The following is a 23,959-nucleotide window of genomic DNA, read 5'->3' on the forward strand; positions in this document are numbered from 1 at the left end:
AGAATATGGGCTAGGATGTTTTTCCGTGGGAAGCTTGAGTTTCCGAATAGCCTCGTCAGATACCACGTTTTCACAGCTACCAGAATCAACGATCAAACGGCACACCTTTCCTTCAATGGTACACGTTGTCTGGAAGATGTTCTTTCTTAGCCATGACTCGTCAGCGTCAGTTTTAGGAGTAAGAAACGATCGACGGTAGATCATCAAACATTCACCTTGGTCACCTGGCAGGAACACCTCATCGAACTCAGCTGTTGTTTCCTCCGCATCAGCAAAGACATCAGCAGCAGTATCCACTTCTGCAAGCAAAGCCTTACCAGGTCGTCCAGCCTTGCGACACTCGTTTGCCAAGTGATTCGGATCTCCACAAAGATAGCACTTAGGACCAGACTTCGTAGGCGTACTAACAACCTGTTGTGCGAAAGCAGTATGAGAAGAAGAAGCCGGAGGACGGCCGATTGCTGCCCGAATCGACCGACGAGATAGTTGTTTCTCCAATCGCAAAGCACGCTGATGAACCTCAGAAACAGAATAATAGTCAAACAGATTAAGGGTATCTTGAAAAGTCTCACGCAAACCCCCTAAGTATCGATAGACAAGTTGTTCTTCAGTGTCTGTAATACCTGATCGTGTGATCAAATCATAGAACTCTTTCGTATATCCATCAATTGATCGAAAACCCTGACGAAGATTTTGTAAACGAATATAGAGTTCCCTCGTATAGTTAAACGGTAAAAAGGCCAAACGCATGCACTTTTCAAGCCTAACCCAGGAAGAAATAAGTGTTTTACCTTTCTGAATTCGTGAAGCTTTCAACTGACGCCACCAAACAGCAGCCCTTCCTCGAAAGCGCGTAGCCACAAGCGGAACCACTCGATCATCAGGAACCCTCTTAAATTCCAGAACTTCCTCCACAGTAGAGAACCAGTCGATACAATCTTCCGGTGTTATACCGCTACCATGAAACTCAGGAATCTCTATGCGGAATGACGATTCCCAACTCCTAGAGTCACGCTCATACCCAGCAAAGGGGTTTTCAATATCATTATCGTCATCTGTTCCATCCGAATTGGATTCATCCGTAGGAGGAAGACGGCGCTCATGTCGTTGTAACAATGTTGCTACTTGACCGGTGAGCTGCTCAACCGTGCGTGATAGTTCATCGTACCTAGTTCTCTCCATCACCTCATCAACCAGAGCTTCGCGAGGACCACCATGACCTCTACCACGAACCATGTTGGAAGGATCGATACCCAGATTCTGAATACCAAATGGTGTAGGATGTTAGTACTGGAAACGAAAGAAATCACACTTAGATAAAACTTCTCAATGGAAGAGTATGATTATTCAAAGTCTGCCTTTTTTCCTTACAGACGAGGCCATATATAGGCCTTATGACATAATTAATATTAATGCAAATATCTCTTAAGATTAATGCAAATAAAGAGGAAATCCTAACCAAATATGATATCATGCCAATTCTGCAAGATATCTCTTATTTCCTAACAAAAATAACAAACAGGAAAATATTCCTGCATGGCTAACGGATATTCTTTCGTAGATCTCTTTCTTCCAAGTAGGATTCTGCCATATCTTGCACTACATCATGATCCCACCTATATATACAATCCTGCCACAGGAGAGTATGCTAATCTTCCGAAATTAATCATACCTAAAGGAAGTTATTATCCTCGCATTGGCCGGGGGTTTGGTATGTTCCTTTGACCAATGAGTACAAAGTAGTTAGAATTTTTTACCTCGACTTGGAAACAACTGGACAGGTCCAAGTATACACACTTGGTAGTGGTTGTGGGTGCAGAAGTAAATGTGAACCATTCCCATGGGTGAATTTTATACCTCCGGCTACTTTCGCAGACGGATCTCTTTATTGGTTCAACGGTATACAAATTTATTCATTTGATTTAGCTAAGGAAGAGTTGCGAGTGGTCCCATCTCCTCCTTGTCACTCTCTTTCCCTAGGATCTCATGTAGATGATAAATTTGGACCTGTGGTGCTAAGAGGGAATTTGTGTTTTTTCCATCAAACGCCGAGTGCACCACATATGGAAATATGGTCTTTGAAGAAGACAGCAGATATGAAGGAGAGCTGGCGCAAAGACTTCAGTATAGTATTCGAGAAGAAAGACAAGTTCCCTGTTGATTATTTTTGGCCGATAATAGTTACCAAGAACAGCAAAATCATATTTATGAGGGATAACGAGACTATCGAGTGTTGTGACCCTGAAACCACAACTTGGAATGAAATTGTGGCTTATGATCGTCAATTTTTTATTTGGAGTATCTCGGTAATTTCCCATGTGTACAGCTTTGTTTCGTTGAGATCACTTGGGGGAAAGTCGAACAAGAAAAGCTGCAGAATTAAGATGATTGGCCAACTCAACTCAATGTAATGTCGTGAGTTTGCTTTAGCTGGGTTGTTTATGAAGTCAAATTGTTTACCTACAGGTTGAATGATCCTCTTCCTGTAGTCATGAGTAGTTTTTTGGTTTTGGTAATGTGCAACAAGTACAGTATTGTTTGTTTAATTCATTGAATTAGAGAGTAAAAGAGAGCATCTGGTGTTTAAAGTATGCTTTTGCTTTCTCATCTGCCAGATACTCTGGGACTATTTAAAGTTAACTGGAAGTCTTGCAACTACTGAAAGCTTATTTTACGGACAGAAAATGCTTTTATATGCAGCATGCGTCAAGTGCTTATGCACTGGTGGTCTTTTATGTTCATAGTGGCATTTAAAGGTATCGTTAATTCATACTTCAAACCTCATGGGTCTGAAGTAAATTCGAATTACAAGGATCATTTAGTAAGTAAATTAAGGAATAAACAAATAGATTACAGTAGCAACCGGGAACAATTACTAGTAGCTGGATTGGTCTTTACGAAGCCAATTGGCATTCCTCTGCAGCAAATGAGAGTGTCCCTCTCATAACATCATGTAAAATCCTTTTTCGAGCTTGTTGCATTGCTCCAAACATGACATCATAAACACCATCAAACCGACCAATACCCAAGCAAAAATAATTACCAGCAATAAAGAAAACAGTATCCGGTTTGTCCATGATAAAGTCTGCTGCATTTTGAAAGTGAAATGTCATCGATGGATAGTCTTTATCTTCCTTGGGATTCGGAGAGAAACAAAGATCAAAATCACGGAGAGGTCTTGCAACACGAAGAATATTCAAATCCCGAAAATATGCATCTACACTTTCTGCGACTCTATCAAACAGAGGTCCATGCATTGAGGTCACCGAAACCCCTGAATCTATGATACAACCGCCTCTATGCAGCGGATACGCTTTATACTCGAAATCACGTCTTTGAAATGGGAGTCTTTCAGGACCTATACTGATACCTTCAAGATGCAAGTAATATGCACCTGGGTCATGAGGTTGGAAAAATAAGGGAGTTGATGAATATACTTGTTGTGCTCCTCCAATTCTCACGTCGGAACCAAACCTTAAGTAGGTGCTTAAAGCCACACCAGCAGTATATGGCTGCAGGCAGTACTCAAATTTACCTTCTCCGGCACCTAATTGATTGATAAAAGACCTGGCTCCACTACCCATACCAAGTATTCCTGCAATAATATCAGGCTTCTGGCTTCTAAAACCACCACCAAGAAATGGATCGAAATTCTCCTGTTTAGTGCCACAACCCATGATAATTTCAAAAGATTCAAGGCCATCGTTATCTGAATTTACAGTAAATCTTTCTTTTGCCAAAACACCTGATGTAACTGAGTCGGTTAAGTATACTTCTTCATAACGACATATGTCTTCATCATCACATTCTTCTGGGTCGCAAAAAGGGTGGCCATCGTTACAACGAAGAGGTTGGTACGAACTTGAATCTGCAGCGGGATATAAGGGTTCGTCTTGATGAAAATAAGAAACACCACCTTGGCATTGAGTCCATATCAGATCGCTGCCAGAATCAACCATTAAATAATAATTTTTGAAAGGTTGTGCTAAATCATCAAAAGTACCTATTCCTACCAATGCAACATAAGATGATCCCGCTTCGTAAGCGAGTGGTAAACGTGCAACATCGGGGTTTATCGAGTTTGTTCTGTTCAACTTCTTTGATCCAAGATAAAGTGCTCGAGCTTTCGATTGTTTGATGAGTCTTTGGAATCTTTCTTCTTGTGTTAAATGGTCGCCTGGGTATAGAGGTGAGTTCTTGGAGTCTATATGAAAGATCTTCATAGTTAACCCGCTTGGATTAACTGCAACTACTGTGCTTAGCAGTAAAGAGATACAAAGAATTGTTAGAAGAACACAACGGGGGAGGGCATTTTCTGATCTAGCCATTTTTGACGTTTTCTTTCAAGTCTTCTAACAATATGCTTTCTGGTTATTATATTGAAATTAGTTACCATTATTAATTTTCCTCGAAAAAAACAAAGTTACCATTATTAATTATTAAATGGATTTGAAAAATATTTTTCATCATTATTAAAAAGATTTAGAAATGTACTGTTTATGTATTCCTTTTTTAACTCCCCGCTTCTAAATAATTAGCGGTCTACCATTTAGAAACAAAGAAAGTCTTATTTAATTTTCCATATTACGGGAAATAATTCTCATCATTTTTTTAATTTTCCTTCCAAGAAAACCATTTTTAATAAAATATGTTCAAAAATAATTCCACATTTTAACTTTTTTGCTAACTTTTATCACTGTAAACATTTTTTTCTTTTGACTCAAAAAGGACAATATATTCAAAAAAATTCAACTTACCACCAAGACAGTGATAAGTTGAAACTGAAAAGAGAAAAATATACGTAGCTCAGTTACAGTATAGTTAAAAAAAAATTACAATTTTTGCATCATCTCATAATTGCCTCCCAATTATTTAAAATTGTATCCAAAAAATATCCCGCAAAAATATCAGATCCAGCACACCAGCTATACACTAAAACCTTTACGTTATTAATGAGTGAATCCAAAGACTTTTACTTCCCGTTAAAAAGTCTCGCATTTCGTTTAGTCCAAACACTCCACCAAATAGCAAAAGGATAACTATCCCAAATCCGTTTCCTAATGAAATTTACATTTGAGCTCTTTTTCTTTATCCATTCCCATATAGTACTTCTTACAGAATTATGAAAGACCCATTTTAAATTATAAAAGTTCAAAAAATAATGCAAAACTGACCTTGTAGTTTCGCAATGCAGGAAGATGTGTTGGTTTGTCTCCGCAGCTTTTTTACACAACAAACATCTCACCATTATGGTATTCATATAAGAATCCAATGTAGGTGCGGCATCGTAACAAAGAGTCCGTACAAAAAGGATGACCTTCTGCGAAATTCTTGGATTCCATACACACTTGTATGGGAACAAAAGTAAACCATCATCCTCTAAACTCTTGTAACATTCAGCTACTGAAAATCCTTTATTCCCACCTTGCCAAACTTTTAAATCAGACCCAACATTCCTGTCAATCACCGGTACTAGGTGTAGTGATCTACACTACAATTGGATAATCAGGACTAATTCTACAGGATCTACTCTGCGGAGATTAGAGATAAACCTCAAAAAGGGAAGAACAACACACAAATTCTATATTTCCATAGATTGAAAGAGGATTACAGACTCAGTACATATAAGGGTAGAAGAATGGCACATGTGCCAGGCGCATATGCTAACATAACTAATTACACCCATGGTTCCCTTATACATGAGCGCTCTATAAGAATGGGACATGACAAATACCCACCCCTCCAAATCATCCTTGTCCTCAAGGATGAGGATAAAGTAAACTAACTCGAGCGACAGAGAGTCATGGCTTGTAACTTCTCTAGGTGAATTGATTTTATTCTGTAGTCCAGAGAGACCTTCTATCTGTTGGACAGAAAGGTAGTTGTAACGTGTAGCTCCATCTAATAGGAATACTCTTGTCAGGTCCGTACGCACTTCAAAGCCAGGCCTCATAACTAACTGTCTCCTCTCGTTGTTCAGAAACTGACAAGGAAAAGAACACTTGAATGCAAGCCATTCTAGTTGCTCAGAAACTACAGTAACTACCTTAACCTCATATGTAAATGTTATGAAAAAGTAACAACATAAACTTCAGTGAGGCACGATGTTGCTGCAGACCCGATAAAATTTGCACCTTGAACATGAGTACGCACCCATACACCATCGAACTGAGTTTTGTAAATACTGTTTATAGTACCACTTACAACTAGGCCAGTGGCTTTGGTTCCCATGCACCCTAGAATGTCTGAAGTGAATTGTTGCACTGGTATCAACGAGAAATGATGTTGGAGTGGCGCTGCAGTTAAATCCTCTTTGTACAGCACTGGTTCCTTGTCCCTTGTTGTCCTTCACTCTTGATCCACCAATTTTTGTACAGTCTGAATGTAAACTCCAACAAACGAGTTCTCCTACATCTTACCATTTACGATGAATAGTACCTTTAACTGCTTAAAGCCATGTGTGACAAATGTGTGGTCCTCCATCACCTTAAATACTGAAATAAGTTCTGAAAAGGCGAGGTTACCCAAACATACCACAAGCTAAAACTTTTCCTACCTATAAGTCCTTTCTCCGAAAGTGATTGTCTATGGACTGAGTCGAGAAAATACAACTAATCGGTTCACACTTCGTGTGATCGTCTATGGATACGAGATCGAGACAATACAACAACGAAGTATGTTTACTTGATACAAAGGTTCGGACTTAACCAAACACAATAGGATTGCTTATCAAGTAAATAGGAATTAACGTTTGTGTAATTTACTTTAATTATAGTAAAACAATTATAATGTTGAAATATAAAGTAAATGACACAGCAAGATTTTGTGAACGAGGAAACCGCAAATGCAGAAAAACTTCGGGACCTTGTCCAGAATTGAATACTCTCAGGATTAAGACGCTACAAAAAATTACCTAACTTCGTATAGTTGAGACCAAGCAGCTAAACCTATAGTTCACTTAGTTCCGTATGTATTCCCACGCCTCCAACTTATAAATAAGTAACGTACTTGGAACAATTCCTTTGGTTCGTATTCCAAACAGTAAAGGAAAAACAAATCTGTTTGGTATCAACTCTCTTCAACCAAGTGATATGAGTCAAACAAAGGCTTTTCCGTTTATCTTAACATAAACTCCTTCGTCAGGTCCTTAGATTTATCTTATGTTCAATTACCGAAGTAATCGTTTAAAATTAAGCCAACAACACTCTTAATCCAAAGAATTATGTTGATGCCGATCTACTCAATTAATCAATCCAATCTACCACAAGGATAAACCAATTATTAATTGGATCCTCTTTTACCAAAACAAGTATTGTGCACACCAAAGATTATAAACCCAAGTCAGATCTTCAATATCTTCTTTGTCTTCAAATCTTCTTAAATCTTCAATAAAAACCTGCACACAATCACTTGAATCTCTTGTGATCAATCACGCACAGAACGTAGTCTGTTAACAGTGGATTATCACAAGATCATCTTTAGAACTAACAAAAGTCTAAAGATCCTTGTCGAAACTCTGAACTAGTTTGAGTGAATCTTATATCAGAAGAGAAGATTCTCAAGAATAAACAAACTAGGTGCAATCATATTTCAACCACCGTTAATCAATCAAATCAATTGAAAACAAAAGAAAACTGCAATTATCTAGTTTCCCACCAACGGTATACGCTAGAGCTTCTCAATCCCAAAGAAGACTTTAAACTGAGTGGATATAAGAGATTTCGCCTAATTAGGTTACTCTCCTCTTCGAATAGGAGGCTACACTAGTAACAACAACAAAAGACAAAGTCTGTTATTACGAATGATTAGTTTGCTAGAAAGGCAAACTTCGAGTATTTATAGACAAGGAAGTTTGGACACCAAGGAATTTTCAAAATCGAAAATGTTCTCAAGATATTCATTAAAGCACAAATTTGGTTTCCATATTTCCTGGAAATTCTCTGTCCAAAAATAATGATCGAAATCTCTCGGAAAATCTAATTAGTAAATGCACATTACTAATTCTTATATTTCCCTACAAAATGAAATTAATAACCTTAACTAAAATGTTCTTAACTTACTTATGTTTCGATCCTGGGATTCTCTTCCCTTAGCTATTAAGGAATAACTTTGAACAATTAAAGAAATAAACATTCACAGCACGTGTTCAAAGTATGTCGACATCCTTACTTTGTAAGTTCTCTTTCACACTTACAACCTTGAAACCGATTTTCCACACTTCCAAACAAGTTTAGAATTGGTTCATCTGACTTTCAAGAACATGAAAAGAATCTTACAAATCTCAAAATAGACTTTCAAACCTGTAGAGTTAGGCACGAGGATTCCACACATCATGTTCTGATAACCACTATCAAAACCGAAACTACAAGTAGTTTTATTTTGATATGTTACCAAGGAAACAATTTTCCGCAACAAATTTTCCAATTTAGTTTAGCAAAACAAAAATCAACTAAGCACTTTAGTCCTTTGCTAAACCGATTGTTCAAAAAAAACCGCTTAATTCGGTAAGACCAAAATAAAGATAAACCCTATTTTTCTCATCAGGTTCTAATTATCCATAAACTTAGACCTTTCAATTTTAAACAAGACAAGTACTAGGTTAGTTAACTATCATTTCTTGTTAAGGACTTCGATTAGACTTGAATAACCGAAACCTCACTTCGATAAGTCTAACTAAGATCAGAATTAACTTAGTTTCTCTTATACGGAATAGAATTGGACTAAACAACTCATCACATACACCTTTTATTTCGTTAAGACATAAATAATTCATACAAACCAAAATAAATCAAATTGCATAGTTATTCACCTCAACCGGAAGCAATTGAATCAACATAAACATTAAAAGCACAGCAATTGCACTGAAATTTTGTAAGCCTAAACAATTGATACCATACAAAAGCAAGATAACAATAGTTTATCTTAACTGGAACCAATTGAATCACACATAACATCAATTGTACCGAAATTTTGTAAGCCTAAACAATTGATACCATACAATAAAGAAAGATAACAATAGTTTTTCTTAACCGGAACCAATTGAATCACACACATCCACACACACATCATGGAATAAACATCAATTGTACCAAAATTTTGTTAAACCAAAGCAATAAATATATATATAATATAAACTCGGGCTTTTCTTAAACAGGTGTTGATGGTGATTTTTAGCTTAGGGTTAAAATCGTAAAACTGTACATCTGACATGACGTCACTGTGACCATTAGCACATTTATTGAACCAATTAGCATGCCTACGTAAGAATTACTAGGGTACCTTTTTTACATGTGTCATGTTCCACGGTAGAACCTTTAGCATCGACCGACATCAACCATACCAAACCCTAATTCTCATGCCACCGTTCCAATGGAAAACCATGCCAGCCACGTCTTCGTGCCAAGGCATGCCAAACATACCAGCCGCACCACCGTGCCAATGGAAAACCATGCCAGCCACGTCTCCGCGCCAAGGCATGCCAACCATGCCAGCCGCACCACCGTGCCAATGGCAAACCATGCCAGCCACGTCTCTAGGCCTAGGCATGCCAACCATGCCAGCCGCACCATGATTGACACAATTTTGTGTCTGAATTGTCCTCAGTGTCTGTATTGTTAGTGCTTGATTTTATACTTATTATGGAGTTTTTATGTTTGTTTAGGTGTTTTTGGAGAAGTACACTTGTGTGGAAAAAGTTGCTCGAAAAGTGCTTTTCGGACACCCGGATAAAAATTACTAAAGGCACACTCATTTTGGATAAGGGGCACCTCAATTGGGCACCTGCTATTTTCACCCTCGTTTTGGTTAGGGGGAGGTTACCTTCTTCACCTTTGAATTTGAAAATTGGAGGGAATACTTGGTGTTTTAATGGTAGAATTAGGGTTCGAGTTTTGGTGCTCTTCCGAGGAGACTCAATGGATGAAACAGATGGAAAGCATCTGTTAGAGCATAACAGGGATAGTAGGAGTGATTTTGTCTATTGAATTTGGCTAGAACTCGAGTTAAAAGGAAACAGAGGTGTGAACTTTTCACGGGTATTTCAGGCAAGATTTTGCTGGAGCTTTGGCCGGATTCAATGGGTTCTTTGGATTGGATATACCCTGTCTCGACTAAACATGGTTGGTAATCACTCCATATTCGATAAAACAGGTTTTAATTCTTGGGTCAAGCAAAATAGGGGAGGATACGGACTCGGGTTTCTGTTGAAGTTTTGGGAGTGATCTGTTGGAGTATTTTTCAGGTTTCCCCGTTCAAATTAGTTGGGAATATGTTGTTCAGCTAAAACAGGATTGATAGATGACTCAGAATCGAAAAAAGAGGAGTCTGTCGGACACAACAAAGCACGAGCATATCCCGAGTATAACTGAGGTTGGTGTGTATTTGGAGAGGATTCGACTCAATTTTCCATGTGCTGGCAGCAAGTTTGGAACGTGTAAACGCTGATTGACAGCTTGAGAAGGAAAGAATGAAAAGAAAACAACCCGAGAATATTTTTCTTTACTGCGAGTTATAGTGAAGATTTGAGGAGTTAATGAGACGTTATTCTTGTGCCTGCCGAGTATAAAAAGGCATGTGGGAACATAGAGAAGGGTGTCGGGAGTTTGGGAGAGTACAGAGTACATTAAAGAGCGAGAAATTCAAGTGGCAGGAAACCACCATTTATGCTGCTGTGAAGAACACGACGAACATTAGACTGTAGAAGACAGTCGTTGTGCTACAGTGACAACGACACTCTATCTTTATCATTCTCTTTAACAGCTCGGTTTGTAACACATATAATTGTTACAAACCCGGTTTTTAATTATTTTCTCTCATTTTCATTATTTGTAAACACTTTGAGAAATGAAATCGAATTTTAAGCGTGTTTCCATCATGATGAGCTAGTCCCAATCCTTGGGGCAATGGAGGAAGTTGTTGTTTCGGTAAAAGTGATATATTTCTACTTTTAGTTAACTATAACAACTCTTATGATTTTTGCATTGAACTGAAAATTGATTATATGATTTTGATTAGTTAGGTGTATCATCTCTTGATAGAATATAGTTGCTTTAGGTTTTTCATATTCTATGCTTGGATTAACATCTATTCTTTTGAAAGTCTACATGTCTAGGCAATACTATTAAAATCAATTTGAATGTTGAGTTGTATAATTATTGTTTTATTTTGAGTTTGTTATCTTTATTTATAAAAATTAAGTCTAAAAAATCTGCTTTCACAAGTCCCAACGAACCTATTACTATAACATCATTGACAATAACCATCACACCATCGTTCCAATGGCAAACCATGCCAGCCACGTCTCCGCGCCAAGAAATGCCAACTATGCCAGACGCATGATCTGATGGCTGAGAACGGAGGCGTTTTTGTGTGTAGAAAATGAGGTTGTGCGCACCATTCTTCGCGGCTTCCTTGCGTGATTTCTCCCGGCTTTTCACTACTTTTCTGCTCTTTTTGCTCCGCAAGTCATCCAGACTTTCTTTATTACCTAAAAATGCAAAATTAATTAATAAGTATATTTATTCTTGAAAACAAAGAAAATACAGAATATGGGATAAAATGTAGAATTACTGCACAAAAGATGAGTTAAATGCCAACAAAAAGGGATAAATATATACAATATTTGGTACTCATCAACGCACCACCATGCCAATGGCACAACCATGCCAGCCACGTCTCCGCGCCAAGGCATGCCAACCATGCCAGTCGTACCACATCTGCCAATGGCATGCCGTGGCAACCACCTTGCCGTGCCTTATCCATGCCATGCCGGCCTTCCCTTTAAGGCTGCCAAAACGAAGGGTTGCAACAATCAACGACCACCCTTCCATCTGAGACACAAATCTTAGCCGTCCAAGGTCACCAACCAACGCATGGTAACCATTGGCCCAACGCCAAAACCGCGCCAACGCATGCCGACCATGCCACATGTGACAATGGCATGCCGTACCATCCACCTTGCCGCGCCTAAACCATACCATGCCGGCCTTCCCTCACGACTGCCAAAACGAAGGCGTGCGACGATCAACGACCACCCTTCCGTCTTAGATGCAAATCTTAGCCGTCCAAGGTCACCAATCAACGCATGGTAACCTTTGGCTCCACGCCTAAACCGCGCCAAGGCATGCCGACCATTCCACATGTGCCAATGGCATGCCGTGCCTAAACCATACCATGCCGTCCTTCCCCTCACGGCTGCCAAAACGAAGGCGTGCGACGATCAACGGCCACCCTTCCATCTTAGATGAAAATCTTAGCCGTCCAAGGTCACCAACGCATGGTAACCTTTGGCCACGCCTAAACCACTCCAAGGAATGCCGTGCAAGCCACCTTGCCACGCCTAAACCATACCATGCCGGCCTTCCCCTCACAGCTTCAAAAATGAAGGCGTGTGACGATCAACGCCCACCCTTCCATCTTAGATGCAAATCTTAGCCGTCCAAGGTCACCAACCAACGCATGGTAACCTTTGTCCCAACGCCAAAACCCTAGTTTTGGCCACGCCTAAACGGCGCCAAGGCATGCCGACCATGCCACATATGCCAATGGCATGCCGTGCCAGCCACCTTGTCGCGCTTAAACCATACCATGTCGGCCTTCCCCTCACGGCTGCCAAAACGAAGGCGCACGACAATCAACGACTACCCTTCCATCTTAGATGCAAATCTTAGCCGTCCAAAGTCACCAACCAACGCATGGTAACCTTTGGCCCAACGCCAAAACCCTAGTTTTGGCCACGCCTAAACCGCGCCAAGGCATGCCGCGCCTAAACCATACCATGCCGGTCTTCCCTTCACGCCTGCCAAAACGAAGGCTTGCAATAATCGACGGCCACATTTACATCTAAGATGCAGATCTTAGCCGTCCAAGGTTACCAGCTAACGCATGGCAACCTTTGGCTCGACGCCAAGCCCTAGTTTTGGTCGCGCCCAAACAATGCCAAAACCCTAACTTTTGGCCACGCCTAAACTAGGCCATATTAAATCCATGTCGGCCATGCATTCATGCCACTGGATACCAAACGATGGGTTGCGATAATCAACGGCCACCCTTCCTTTCAAGATACAAAATATCGACCGTCGAAGGTCACCACCGAGCCGGCAAGTCTCCCAAGATCAACTTTCCAAACAACAGCAACATGCTACATGTTTTCCACGAAAACACTCGAGACATCAACACATGTCACAAACTTGGGGATGCTCATTGGGTATTGGTTTGGCGGTTTACAGCGTGCGGCGTACACTACGACCGTTACAAGACAGTGTCATAAGGATGAGGCGGTTAGTAAATACAGAGAATAATGGTAAAACGCTTTATTTTGTGGAACATCAATTCCAGGAGTTACCAGTTACCACCTCCTCCCATTTACTCATTCGTTTTCCATTTCTTACGAGACCAGAGTACGTTTCACTTCGACTTGTATAAATAGGTCTTACCTATTTCCACCGAACAACAAGTTCAGGTCAGGAGCATACAAAACTCAGAAAACATTTGCTAGATTTCCTATCTGTTAGCTTCCCACTTTCTGATACAAGTCGTATAATAACTACTCTTCCATAATCAACTATTCTGGTTTCAACACTTTCTTCGCTTCCCTCCCCCAAATCCAGCCATTCTCCTTCACTTTGTGACCGAAACAAGTCTGGAACGTCCATTTCTTGGTTTAAGCCGGATTTGTACAGATTGATCTCTCGAATCTAAAGTATTCCCTTGCAGTACATTATTTAGGGTTTAAATTCGTTTCTCACCTACACACCGGAAATTACCAAAATCAGCAGAAACCGTTTTCACCCTCAAACAATTGGCGACCACAGTGGGAGATTGATTTTTCGGTTACAATGTTAATTTTCAATCCTCGATCTCATAATTAGACCCAGACGTCAGGACGGTAGAGGCAAACGATCCGCTCAGGGAACGGCGACTCAGTTATCAGACGACCCGATTACCAGTCATGACACGGCAAGGGGAGAATGGGACTTCCCAGAGGTTAAAAGCAAACCATCCGCCCAGGGATCGACGACTCGATTATCAAGTGACTCAGGGACGACTGGGGACTTTCCAAAATCGCGGTGCTTCCCACGAAACACGGACTTGCACCTGACTCATTTTTCGTTAGCAGATCCAAAAAACCGAGTAAGTCCTGCCTAGACAAAATATATGGTTTAATATTCCAAGTTTTCATGGGAATGAGAAAACCGATAGCCATGTTATGTCTCATCCCACGTCATCTACCGACACACAACGTTCACGGTTCCATATCTTCCCTGGGATGTTTGTGTCACTTACGATCATAACCAAAAACAGCATCATCCTAAAACAGTTCATCCCGAATAATAATCCAAAACCCTCATAGGTAACACTTGTCTATCAACCCAAAAAAATCCAGAAAATCAAAACCATAAGACAGGTGTCTCATTTGCATTTCAAAAAAAAAAACGAAACAGAAGAATTTCAGAAGACAGAAGTGCATTCAAAGGAGGCCATTCAACGTTGTTTTTCTCTTCTCGAAGAAGATGTCCTTAGTCATTTGGAGGACCGCCTGTTTCATCTCCAACTCTTTGGACAACCTTTCGACCTCCGCTTCTTGTTGTTTGACCACGTCCGCAGAAGGACCTTCGGTCACCTTGGCCTGCAACTTTTGGATTTCAGAGAAACTCTAACGCCCAGTTCTTCGTGGAATCATTCACCTACCCGTACGTACCTACTTTTCATAATAACGATTACCAGTCACTATTGATGAGGTAGCCGATACGGTGATATTCTAAGGGAAGAACAATATTTCTACAGATTTATGGAAGGCATACCTATGGCTAGGGTTTGCACTAACACAAGAAAAACAAGAAAACAAATTGAAATAGAAACGCTGGAGTACATACCTGGAATATGCTTGCCCACCTTATTGATACTGCGCCATGCCAAGCCAGCGCCGTGCCAATCCAGCGACGTTCCAAGCCAGCATCCACGCCAATCCAGCGCCCATTCCGAGCCGATCCAGCGGTAGCATCTTGCATCCTTCCAGCATTGCTCTTGAACGCTCAGTGGAAGGGAACCAGCAATCCAATTTCATCACACGTAGAGATCAAGAACGACTTCTTCAAAATCGAGGCAAGGAAATCAGAAACCCCCTTAGTTCACAAAGACTCTCTTCCTGTCAGGAGATGCATGATTTCTGGGGACTTTGCCCACAAAATCGTGTAGTCTATGATGAAACATTTATAAGAGACTCTATATTTTTCCAAGGCGAAACGTCAAGACATATTTGCATCCCTCAACCGTACTGCGTGAGGAAAGCAGATATTTCCAACCAGGAAGCCGTTACCAAACCCCTACCTCTTTTAAAAAGCACGATAGATAAAACTGGAGACTCCTAACCACTGTTCGCTGAAGGGTGTCCAGTTTGACAACACACTGATTGACGCAGCCTCTCCGCTTCAACGTCCTCCAGCAGCGGCTCCGCTTCAACGTTCGCTTCAACAGCCGCTCCGCTTCAACGTCCTCCAGCAGCGGCTCCGCTTCAATATTCGCTTCAACAGCCGCTCTGCTTTAACGTTCGCCGCAGCAGCCGCTCCGCTTCAGCATTCTCTCCATAAGCTGCTTTAGGATCCGAAGACGAAGCCTCAGCGTTTTTTCTCCATAAGTTTCAAGGTACTCTCCAAGAACCGAAGCCGCTTCAACGTCTCCTTCCTGCCAAGTTTGCTCACTTACACATCCAGACAATCCTTTTACTTCCATGGATGCCCATACAATGCCAGCCAACCTATTTTGTTCCCACGACAATGTAGTCTCTTCTGATTATATCTACTACCAAGAAATATTGCCGCTCATTTGTTGATACCACCCAGAGCTTCACCACAGCAGCAATCACTACAAAGATGGAAACATGTAAACCATACTTGGGGACTGAGGATCTACACGGAATCCCTTCACTGTCAAAGCTCAGAAGACACAGTCAACCAAAAGGCCAGAGCCACAACAAGGTCATCTACTCTTAAAGGGTGTAGCGCAAGAATATCATCACCTCTATGTTTAAAATACGCCTTCAACACTTTACGAGGCCGCGGTGTGTCCCAAGCCTGCTCATAGGAAAACAACTTACGAAACTAAATAAAAAAACGACTGGGAACTGCTCATCGCAGTCCATCCCGACGACCATCAAATACTCATGAGATAACTCCAGAGATGCGGCTGAATTATTTTCTTGAAGAAACAGAAGGATCCAAGACAAACAACATAATTCTCTCATTCCTACATCTTTCCTATCCATAATATTTCGTTCATGCGATATCCTGAGCATCCCATCGTCACATCCAGAAGAGTACGATAAGCTTGTATCAAATCACGTAGACGTGGATTCAAGGCGATGAAATGAAAGTAGGCCACACATGGGAACTACCAGCATGGGAAGCTTTCACTCCCCTCAACCTAGTTATTTCTGATTTCAACATCATCACTGCCGAAGCTCTACGAGACGCAGGAATTTCTCAACGTGAAGCAATACATGTGCATCGAAGACTCCAAAAGCACGCCACAAAGATACATTCACATGTTCGGTCATGTCATCGGATCTAACAGAAATATAACAAGGGACTGCTCACTGCATCCTATTCCATATGACAGTCCAATATTCATAAGTTGGTTCAAAGGATGTCTCTTGGGACAAAGTCCATGAAGACTTGATAGCAGCACATCGCCAACAGAACGTCTCCCTACTCATCTATTTCATCATGTGGCTTCGGAATATTTCTACCATACAATCATCCACGGCATATCATCACGATCAGAAGGTCCAGACACTGAACAACCTAAAGTCAAGGATGGACCGACAACGCAACCACAATCTCCAAGGTTAGCCCTGACATGATTGTTGCCGAGAATATATTTCATCCATCCATCCCAAGAATGCAATGAAGTTTGGTAAATTTTGGAATCCACTGGAGAGACACTGCGAACGAAAACACAGACCTAGACGTGCAACAGAAAACAGAAGAGGGTCGATACCTCTTTTCATGCGGACAGAGTTTCTAGAGTTTGGATAGAATAAAGATTCCTTCTTGATCCATGAACGGGAATAGATGAATCAGCGCGACTATGCTACCCCGGGCCCACAACATCCCTCCTGAATTCTTCATGAGTTTCACTGTCGGGCCGTTTTCACCTCCTAAGCGATCTCAAAACCTAAATATTCCCTCGTAAGGAGATAGGAAATTCTTTTCCGGACAGATGGAGGGGCGGACCATCAAAATCCGAGTTCGTACGAGAATTCTACAACGATTCTACTAAGGAGTGGTAATTAGGGTTTCGACATGCCAAACTCTAATTTAGACAAAGTTGTGCCATCACCACCATTTGATAGCCGAAGTTCCAACGTCATCACCATTTCCACCGTTCCATGCCGACCAACGCTAGCAGCTCCATTCCAAGCCGACCAATGCTGACGGCTCCATTCCAAGCCGACCAATGCTGACATCTCCATTCCAAGCCGACCAATGCTGACGGCTCCATTCTAAGCCGAACAAAGCTGACGAATCCATTCCAAGCCGCACAATACCTACGACTCCCATTCCGAGCCGACCAACGCCAACAACTCGCTGAGCCAGCACCTCCGCGTTCCCTAGCCCATTCAAGATGACGCGTGACCAAGCCAAACCAACAATCTACATCTCGCCACTTCACGGTCTAGCCAGCAACACCACAAGTAGAATCTATGCAAGGCCGCCAACACAAGAATCACGAATTCTCCTTACCTCTCGAAAAAGGTTAGTCGGATGTTCCTGAACATCTTTCCACGACTTCTCGTTTCGATTTTGTCCTTGTCTGTCACCATCTTATGCTTACCTCGTAATACAGCTCCAATTCTGAGCTAAGCAGGGGACTTAATGTTGATGGTGGTTTTTAGCTCAGGGTTAAAATCGTAGAACCGTACATCTGACATGACGTCATTGTGACCATTAGCACATTTATTGAACCAATTAGCATGCCTACGTAAGAATTACCAGGGTACCTTTTTTTACATGTGTCATGTTCCATGGCAGAACCCTTAGCATTGACCGACATCAACCATACCAAACCCTAATTCTCATGTCACCGTGCCAATGGAAAACCATGTCAGCCACGTCTCCGCGCCAAGGCATGCCAACCATGCCAGTCATGTCTCCGCGCCAAGGCATGCCAACCATGCTAGCTGCACCACCGTGCCAATGGAAAACCATGCCAGCCACGTCTCCGCGCCAAGGCATGCCAACCATGACAGCCGCATCACCGTGCCAATGGAAAACCATGCCAGCCACCTCTCTGGGCCAAGGCATGCCAACCATGCCAGCCGCACCACCCTGCCAATGGCAAACCATGCCAGCCACGTCCCCGCGCCAAGTAATGCCAACCATGCCAGACGCACCACCGTGCTAATGGCAAACCATGCCAGCCACGTCTCCGCGCCAAGGCATGCCAACCATGCCAGTCACGTCTCCGCGCCAAGGCATGCCAACCATACCAGCCATACCACATGTGCCAATGCATGTCGTGCCATCCACCTTTTCGCGCCTAATCCATACCATGCCGGCCTTCCCTTTACGGCTGCCAAAACGAAGAGTTGCAACAATCAACGGCCACCCTTCCATCTAAGACACAGATCTTATCCGTCTAAGGTCACCAACCAACGCATGGTAACTTTTGGCCCAACGCCAAAACCCTAGTTTTTGCCACGCCTAAACCGCTTCAAGGCATGCCGACCATGCCACATGTGCCAATGGCATGTCGTGCCAGCCACCTTGTCGCGCCTAAACCATACCATGCCGGCCTTCTCCTCACGACTGCCAAAACGAAGGCGTGCGACAATCAATGGCCACCCTTCCATCTTAGATGCAAATCTTAGCCGTCCAAGGTCACCAACCAACGCATATTAACCTTTTTCCCAACGCCAAAACCCTAGTTTTGGTCACCCCTAAACCGTGCCAAGGCATGTCGTGCCATCCACCTACCCGCGCCTAAACCATACCATGTCGGCCTTCCTCTCACGGCTGCCAAAACGAAGGCGTGCGACGATCAACGGCCACCCTTCCATCTTAGATGCAAATCTTAGCCGTCCAAGGTCACCAACCAACACATGGTAACCTTTGGCCCAACGCCTAAACCGCGCCAAGGCATGCCGACCGTGCCACATGTGCCAATGGCATGTCGTGCCAGCCACCTTGTCGCGTCTAAACCATACCATGTCGGACTTCCCCTCACGGCTTGCCAAAACGAATGTGTGAGACGATCAACGGCCACCCTTCCATCTTAGATGCAAATCTTAGCCATCCAAGGTCACCAACCAACGCATGGTAACCTTTGGCCCAACGCCAAAACCCTAGTTTTGGCCACGCCTAAACCATACCATGTCGGCCTTCCCCTCACGGCTGCCAAAACGAAGGCGTGCGACAATCAACGTCGACCCTTCCATCTTAGATGCAAATATTAGCCGTCCAAGGTCACAAACCAACGCATGGTAACCTTTGGCCCAACGCCAAAACCCTAGTTTTGGCCACGCCTAAACCCCGCCAAGGCATGCCGACCATGCCACATGTGCCAATGGCATGCCGCGCCTAAACCATACCATGTCGGTCTTCCCTTCACGCCTGCCAAAACGAAGGCTTGCAATAATCGACGGCCACATTTTCGTATAAGACGCAGATCTTAGCCGTCCAAGGTTACCAGCTAACGCATGGCAACCTTTGGCTCGACGCCAAGCCCTAGTTTTGGTCGCGCCCAAAAAATGCCAAAACCCTAGCGTTTGGCCACGCCTAAACTAGGCCATATTAAAGCCATGCCGGCCATGCAATCATGCCACTAGCTACCAAACGAAGGGTTGCGATAATCAACGGCTACCCTTTCTTTCAAGATACAAAATCTCGACCGTCGAAGGTCACCACCGAGCCGGCAAGTCTCCCAAGCTCAACTTGCCAAACAACAACAACATACTACATGTTTTCCACGAAAACACTCGAGATATCAACACATGTCACAAACTGGGGGATGCTCATTGGGTATTGGTTTGGCGGTTTACAGCGTGCGGCGTACACTACACCCATTACAAGACAGTGTCATAAGGATGAGGCGGTTAGCCGAACCTAGGGAAAAAAGTTATCAGCCGAACCTAGGAAAAAACATAGGTTATCAGCTGAACCTTGAGTATGCCTCAAAATATGTTTCTTTTGTAGGGACCATTAAATACTTAGACTACCCATCCTACAAAGCAAAGGCTGACCTAATTACATGAAATGATTTTGATTAAAAATATGTTTTTTATTTTAAAAATTTTTAATTTAAGTTTCAATTTTTCTAGTAATTTTTTTTATGGCTTTCGGCTAGGAAACAAAAATATAGTCGAAGACGTGGTTTGGCTATGAAAAAAGAAAAAGAACTTAGCCGAGCCTCTATATATATATATATATTATTTATTTATTTTTGGTTGGTCGATTCTTCTGGACGCAGGAACTAACAACCGGGTTTTAAATACAAATTTAAGAAATCTAATGACTAAAGTATACTATTATTATTATTATTAGTATTGATCGATCAAAGAGAATATATTAAGAGCACACAAGCCGGCATCCTGTCTATTATTATTATTATCGTTTTCCTTTTGTTTTTGAGCTTTTGCTCATCTCCGGTTGTATCTGCTTGCACTATTATTATTATTGTTGACTTATATTTCTGTAACCTAAAATGTAAAATGTTAAGATATTTTGGTGTCCAGATTGATGTTATGTTGTATCCTGTCTCAAAACAAGGAATCCTAGTTCCCCATCTCCTCGGTCATGTGTTTGCTTCGGCAGTTCATTGTAAATTTCGACCCATCTTTAAAGTAAGGATGTATCTTACTTTTAGCTCCCCGATTGATGTTTTTATTGTGATGTCCAGTAACTGGAACCTTTTTGAGAGATTTATTTATTTATGTATTTATACTGTGAAGTTTTTCAGAGATTTCCGATTATTTATTTTTTAATTTCATGATGTGCATTATGTCATTTGAATTTGTCACGAGAACATCGTACCTTCTTTTTCTTACTGTAGCTCAATACAATCTACACTTCTTTCTTTTTTTGTACATTTATGTGCTGCCGCTCTACATAAAACGATGGAATTATTTATTTACTCATTATTTGTTACAAGATATCAAAACTTTAATTACCAAGTTTATGTTTACAGCTTTTCTATTTTTTAACCGTCTTGCAAATGTCGTTGTTCACGATCAAGCTCAATGGGCTAAAACTAATGTCATTCCATATGCCTTGATCTGTACCCTATCTGCGACTCACGTGTTGTATATCCTCATCTCAGTCGACTCTTCGCATACGTGGAAGGATCTTAGGGTTTAAGTTATTCTTGTCTTATTTTGGCACGTGTGAAGTCGCATATGTGGAGTTAACTGAGATTTCTAGCAGTGTGACAGTTTTCCAGCTTTTTTTAACGTCGGGACAGGTTTCCAAAATTGCAGCCCAAATTGGGTCAGTTTTCCAATTTTCCCAAGAAAAAAACACAACACTAATGAAAAAATAAATACCATAAGATGGATTGTGGTTGTCTCTTTATGAATTCAATTGGCAATCGTCTGTAGCAAATCTGAGTGTCCCTCGCGTAACATCATGTAAAATCCTTTTGCGAGCTTGTTGCATTGCTCCAAACATGACATCATAATCACCATCCAACCGAGAAATACCTAAACAAAAATCATTACCGCCGATTGAAAAAACAGTGTCCGGTTTGTCCATTATAAAGTCGGCATTTTGAAAGTGAAATGTCATCGCTGGATAATCTTTGTCATCCTTGGGTTTTGGAGAAAAACAAAGATCAAAATAACCGCGAGGTGCTTCAACCCGAAGAATATTCAGATCTTGAAAATATACCTCTACACTTTCTGCAACTTTATCAAACAGAGGTCCATGCATTAAGGTCGCCGGAGCCCCTGAATCTATGATACAACCGCCTCTATACGTATCTTTGTGAAACTCTAAATCACTTCTTCGAAATGGGAGTCTTTCAGGACATATACTGATACCTTCTAGATGCAAGTAATATGCATCTGGGTTATGACGTTGAAAAAATAGGGGGGTTGAATATACTCGTTGTTGACCTAATCTACCGCCTCTAATTCTCACGTCTGAACCGAACCTTAAGTAAGTTCTTGAAGCCACACCATCAGTATATGGCTTCAGGCAGTACTCAAATTTAGCTTCTCCGGCAGGACCTAATTGATTGATAAAAGATCTGGCTCCACCACCCATACCGAGTAATCCTGTAATAACATCAGGTTTCTGGCTTCTAAAACCATCACCAATAAACGGTCCGAAATTCTCTTGTTTAGTCCCACAACCCATGATAATATCAAAAGATTCAAGGCCATCGTTATCTGAATACAACGTAAATTGTTCTTTTGCCAAAACACCTGATGTAACTGATCTGCTTAAGTATGCTTCTTCATAAGCACATATGCCTTCAACACATTTACTTGTGTCGCACAAAGGGTGGCGGTCGTTACAAAGAAGCGGTTCGTATGTACTTGAATCTGCAGCGGGATATAAGGATTCTTCTTGATGAAAATAAGAAACAGCACCTTCGCATTGCGTCCATATAAGATCGCTGCCGGTATCAACCATTAAATAATAATTTTTGAAAGGTTGTGCTAAGCCATCAAAAGTACCTATTCCTACCAATGCGACATAAAATGATAGCGCTTCGTAGGTCACCGGTAACGTGCAACATCCGGATTTATCAAGTTTGTTTTATTGAACATCTTTTTTGATCCAAGAAGACGTGCTCGAGCTTTCGATTGTTGGATGAGTCTCTGGAACCTTTCTTCTTGTGTTAAATGATCGCCTGGGTATAGAGGTGAGTTTTTAGAATCTCTATGAAAGATCTTCATGGTTAACCCGCTTGGATTAACTGCTGTCACAGTGTTTAGCAGTAAAGAGATAAAAAATTGTTAGAACAATGAGGGCATTTTGTGATCTGCCCATTTTTGATGTTTTCTAGCAATATGGAAAAATCATTCCTGGTTATTATGAGTACATATATTGAAATTAGTTATCATTATTAATTATTAAATGAATCTGAAAATATTTTCATCATTATTAAAAAGATTCAAAAATGAACTGTATTATGTATTCTTTTTATTTATTTTTGATTCTCGGTATTAAAGGAAATAATTCTCATTTAATTTTATTTCCAAAAAAGAAAACCATTATTTAGTAAAATATATTCAAAAAATTTATTTTTTTTGCTAAAAGAAAAAAAAAACTACTACTATTATTGTTAACTTTATGTTTCCGTAATCTAAATATATATTTTCAAAATATTTTTGGGGTCATGTTGTATCCCGTCTCAAAACAAGGGATCTTAGTTTCCCATCTCCTCAAGTCAAGTGTTTGCTTCGGCCATTTCCAGTCTTCGGTTTTTTTAGCTCCCCTGACTGGTGTTTTTTTATTGCCATGGCCAAGAACTGGAACCTTTTCCAGCGATTTATTTATTTTATTAAGCTGTGAAGCTGTTCAGAGATTTCCGATTTTTTTTATTTTATTTCCTGATGTGCATTATCGTACCTTCTTTTCCTTACTAGCTCAATACAGTCTACACTTTTTTTGTATATTTATGGGTCAGTACAATTGATGGCATTGTAAACCTGAACTTGTATCTTCTGTACGTCTGGACTCTAGTTCGGATGTGCGCTTTCTAATGATGCTATCGATTACAAGAGCGTAGGTGACGGATTTCATTTCTAGAGTACTATACCTAAGGTATCTAGTCAGTTCACTCCAAGACCTAAGGTATCTAGTCAGTTCTAGTAACTCCGGGTCTTTAATTTCCCGCGCAAGAGGCACCAGGTCCCTATCACAACCCTCAGACAGAGTAAAAAGCTTCCAACACCATTTGCACATATATGTGACACCAGCCTTTACACCCATCAGCAGTTGAGTGTAAAAAGATT

The 23,959-nt window shown here is 41.3% G+C and overlaps 2 protein-coding genes across 2 annotated transcripts; both read right to left on the bottom strand.

Annotated features, from left to right (window-relative positions):
• Positions 1 to 2,894: 2,894 nt before the first annotated feature.
• LOC113273351 (aspartic proteinase CDR1-like) lies at positions 2,895 to 4,328 on the bottom strand. The gene has a single exon (XM_026523086.1). It carries the CDS (start codon positions 4,326 to 4,328, stop codon positions 2,895 to 2,897), a length of 1,434 nt encoding a protein of 477 aa, XP_026378871.1.
• Positions 4,329 to 21,563: 17,235 nt separating this feature from the next.
• Positions 21,564 to 22,631, bottom strand: LOC113273352 (aspartic proteinase CDR1-like). The gene has a single exon (XM_026523087.1). It carries the CDS (start codon positions 22,629 to 22,631, stop codon positions 21,564 to 21,566), a length of 1,068 nt encoding a protein of 355 aa, XP_026378872.1.
• Between the last annotated feature and the right edge of the window lie 1,328 nt (positions 22,632 to 23,959).

This window comes from Papaver somniferum, chromosome 4 (assembly GCF_003573695.1).
Source record: "Papaver somniferum cultivar HN1 chromosome 4, ASM357369v1, whole genome shotgun sequence".
NCBI lineage: Eukaryota > Viridiplantae > Streptophyta > Magnoliopsida > Ranunculales > Papaveraceae > Papaver > Papaver somniferum.

Bases quoted from the DNA above. Each gene is read 5' to 3' on its own strand.
- LOC113273351 (XM_026523086.1), bottom strand. From the start codon at position 4,328: ATGGCTAGATCAGAAAATGCCCTCCCCCGTTGTGTTCTTCTAACAATT.
- LOC113273352 (XM_026523087.1), bottom strand. From the start codon at position 22,631: ATGGTTGATACCGGCAGCGATCTTATATGGACGCAATGCGAAGGTGCT.